General features: G+C 42.0%; 1 protein-coding gene across 1 annotated transcript; it reads right to left on the bottom strand.

The window, feature by feature from the left end:
- Window positions 1-977: 977 nt before the first annotated feature.
- Window positions 978-1780, bottom strand: LOC126214990 (uncharacterized). Its single transcript, XM_049941620.1, has 2 exons — window positions 1264-1780; window positions 978-1165 (listed from the first exon to the last, which is right to left on the bottom strand). Exons 1-2 carry the CDS (start codon window positions 1778-1780, stop codon window positions 978-980), a joined length of 705 nt encoding a protein of 234 aa, XP_049797577.1.
- Between the last annotated feature and the right edge of the window lie 1440 nt (window positions 1781-3220).

Raw genomic sequence — 3220 nt, 5'->3', positions numbered from 1 at the left:
ACAAGTAAAGCTCTTACCAAAAAATAAAAATTAATATGTGAACGCACCTTGTATGTCAAGATTTTTACATAGAAGTCCAGAATCGGTACTCATGTTTCGAAAGAAATTTCAGCAGTGTTTAGAATAGCTATTACACACATGTTTTAAGCAATATTCCTTAGGATCAAGTAAATAGTAACCGAGATAAAGTTTTAGTGACAGAATACAATCAAATGCTGCTGTTCTCTAAGCATCAAATGTTTTACGTGATTAGATCACGTTCTACTAGCGAAAAGTTATTGATTTTACCATTAAGTTCTCAAGTGATAATGGTATTTATTGCTTTGGACCACATTTGACTGTATCTTGGAAAATCTTTTACTACCATGTAGTACATTTCTACCAAAAGAAACTTCACAGTGTGTGGTGTCACAGCCAGACACCACACTTGCTAGGTGGTAGCTTAAATCGGCCGCGGTCCATTAGTACATGTCGGACCCGCGTGTCGCCACTGGCAGTGATCGCAGACCGAGCGCCACCACACGGCAGGTCTCGAGAGACGGACTAGCACTCGCCCCAGTTGTACGACGACATTGCTAGCGACTACACGTACGAAGCCTTTCTCTCATTTGCCGAGAGACAGTTAGAATAGCCTTCAGCTAAGTTAATGGCTACGACCTAGCAAGGCGCCATTTGAACCATTGCATGTATCTCAAGATAGTCTCATTTGTATCATCAAGAATGCTGCATACCAAAGGACGGTATAAAAGTTAAGTGTTCTAGTAGCTACGTTCTTTTCTTTATCACATTCATCACGTATCCTGTTCCAGACTTCGCGCCAGTCGGCGTGTGTGTACGTGTGCCCTTTCGGCTACCCGTCTCTGTGGACTGGCTGCCTTGTCAGTCCACTACACAGTGTATGAGCAGAGTCAGGCTTGAAAGGACACACAACATATTTTTCAAAAAAATATTCATTGCCTGTTTACATACATCGTATTTTAGAGTTCATCATCAACATTGTCACTGTCATTACCGTCGTCGTCGTCGTCGTCATCACTTTCTAAATTAACAACTATAGCGTCTATTATGTCTTCCATAACCCGTTCCTTAACCCAGTACTGTCTTTCAAGTTTCTTCACGTGGAGGCTGTATGCACTCCAGTCATCTTGAATTATCGTTTCAAAGCCTGTAACAATTGGTACAAGTGTTTGTATACGCTCTCGTTCCGTTACGGCAAAATTTAGTTCGGAATAAACAATGGATGCTCAGAAAATGGATACATACCTTCTTTCACCAACTGCAGCAACTTCGTCATGCAAACATCTCCAAGAATATTTCTTCCTCTGACGAAATTCTTGAGCTTTGCCCACGCCATTTCAATTGGATTTAAGTCACAGTTGTACGGTGGAAGTCGCAGCACAGTGTGTCCATGAGCTTCAAGTATTTTATTAATTTCAAATACTTTGTCTTCCGGTTTATGTTCTTTGATTAAATCAAATAATTTTGTTTTTCTCATTGTCAAATCAGCTTCCACCTTATTTTTTAATAACCATTCAATTATTTCATTTTTATTCGAGGACCTAGTTGGAGCTTTGTTGTGCTCCTTGTTGTGATACGAAGCATTGTCCTTAACAATAGCACAGTTCGGTGGCTGATTAGAAAAATTTTCGTAGTTCATTTGCCCATGGTAGTCTCCTGTTGCACATCCCACTTTATAAATCAACTGTGCGTTGGGTAAGAACCCATCTTTTGATCCAATATTGACCACTATAATCCTATTGCTTCCGCTAACATTGTCCATAATGCCATCAACACCAGGGCCCTGCCAACGTTTTCTGTAAGTAATGTTGTTGTCCACACAAGTTTCATCAATATAAAAGAATTTTCTGCCTAGTTCCCTTAATTTCCTCACTTGGATCAGGTACTTACATCGCCAGTCAATTATATCCGTTCTTTCTACGAGAATCTTTCGTTTACTTACAGATCTTTTCCAGGTAAATCCCATTTCACTCAATGTCTTGTGTAAAACATCTTTCTGCCAAGGAAAATGTATTTTTTGTTTCACGGCAGTAAGTAATTTCCGTAATGTCGGGCCGGCCGAAGTGGCCGTGCGGTTAAAGGCGCTGTAGTCTGGAACCGCAAGACCGCTACGGTCGCGGGTTCGAATCCTGCCTCGGGCATGGATGTTTGTGATGTCCTTAGGTTAGGTAGGTTTAACTAGTTCTAAGTTCTAGGGGACTAATGACCTCAGCAGTTGAGTCCCATAGTGCTCAGAGCCATTTGAACCATTTTTCGTAATGTCGGCACTATTTTTTGGTTTATGTAAAAGTCCTCCATCGTTTGTCGAATGACTGATTTTGTGAAACTGTCTATAACGATGGGTTTCCTCCCTAAATTATTAGTTTTTCTTCGCGGCGATTCCAGTAAACCGTGCGGCTTGTTTTCACGTTCCTTCCTAATGCGTCCTGTTGTGGCGAGGCTGACGTTTGCTTATACTGCAGCCCTTTGATCGGGACTGGTAATATTAGCCAACAGTTCTTTTTGTGTCGCCTCCTTAACACACGCTGTAATAACGTTAGAGACGATCGAACGCTCGTTACTCCGCAAATACCTCCTCTTCTTCGTATTCTGCACAATTTTTGCAATGCAGGGCGATTATCCATCACTTCGGGATCCTGTAGTATATCAGTGAGTACACAAAGTCAACTGACTGACACTGGCAACGAAGATCCCGCGAACAGAAACGACGCATATCACTGCAGGCCGAACTACACCGCTAGACAGGTAACGGGGCAACTGATTTTGGGTGGCCCTGTAGGCCAGTGGCAGCGTTCTTCCGGGAAAGGCCACTCCCCCCACCAAAGGCGCTGCTCGCTCTCGGGCTTACAGACAGACTATAGCGAACTGCGCAAAATAAAGGACAGCTCAAGGTTTGACCATGAATTTTATTAACAGTTATTTTGCGGCTGAATATCCCCATCTGTAATCATACATAAATTTTTGATAAATACCTCAGCAATGTTGGTGACAATGCCGAGAAGTAGCCAGTGAATCTACGAGTCAGTAAATATTCCAATAAACACTTCTTATTCAGCGATGTTTTTGTTGTCTTAATCAGTCATCGAAACTTATGGATGCACCTAGTACGACCGATGCTGACCGTATTTCTGTCCTGGATTACATCGGGGTCGTGGGAGACAATTATTCCCATGGACTCAAACCAGATGTACTTTTTTTTTTT

The sequence above is a fragment of the Schistocerca nitens genome, chromosome 12, assembly GCF_023898315.1.
Source record: "Schistocerca nitens isolate TAMUIC-IGC-003100 chromosome 12, iqSchNite1.1, whole genome shotgun sequence".
Classification (NCBI taxonomy): Eukaryota; Metazoa; Arthropoda; class Insecta; order Orthoptera; family Acrididae; genus Schistocerca; species Schistocerca nitens.
This window is presented reverse-complemented; position numbering and strand designations above follow the sequence as displayed.

Coding starts and splice junctions, on each gene's coding strand:
- LOC126214990 (XM_049941620.1), bottom strand. CDS start 1,780: ATGGACAATGTTAGCGGAAGCAATAGGATTATAGTGGTCAATATTGGA. Junction 1,166..1,263: donor GCTGCAGTTGGTGAAAGAAG/GTATGTATCCAT, acceptor CAATTGTTACAG/GCTTTGAAACGATAATTCAA.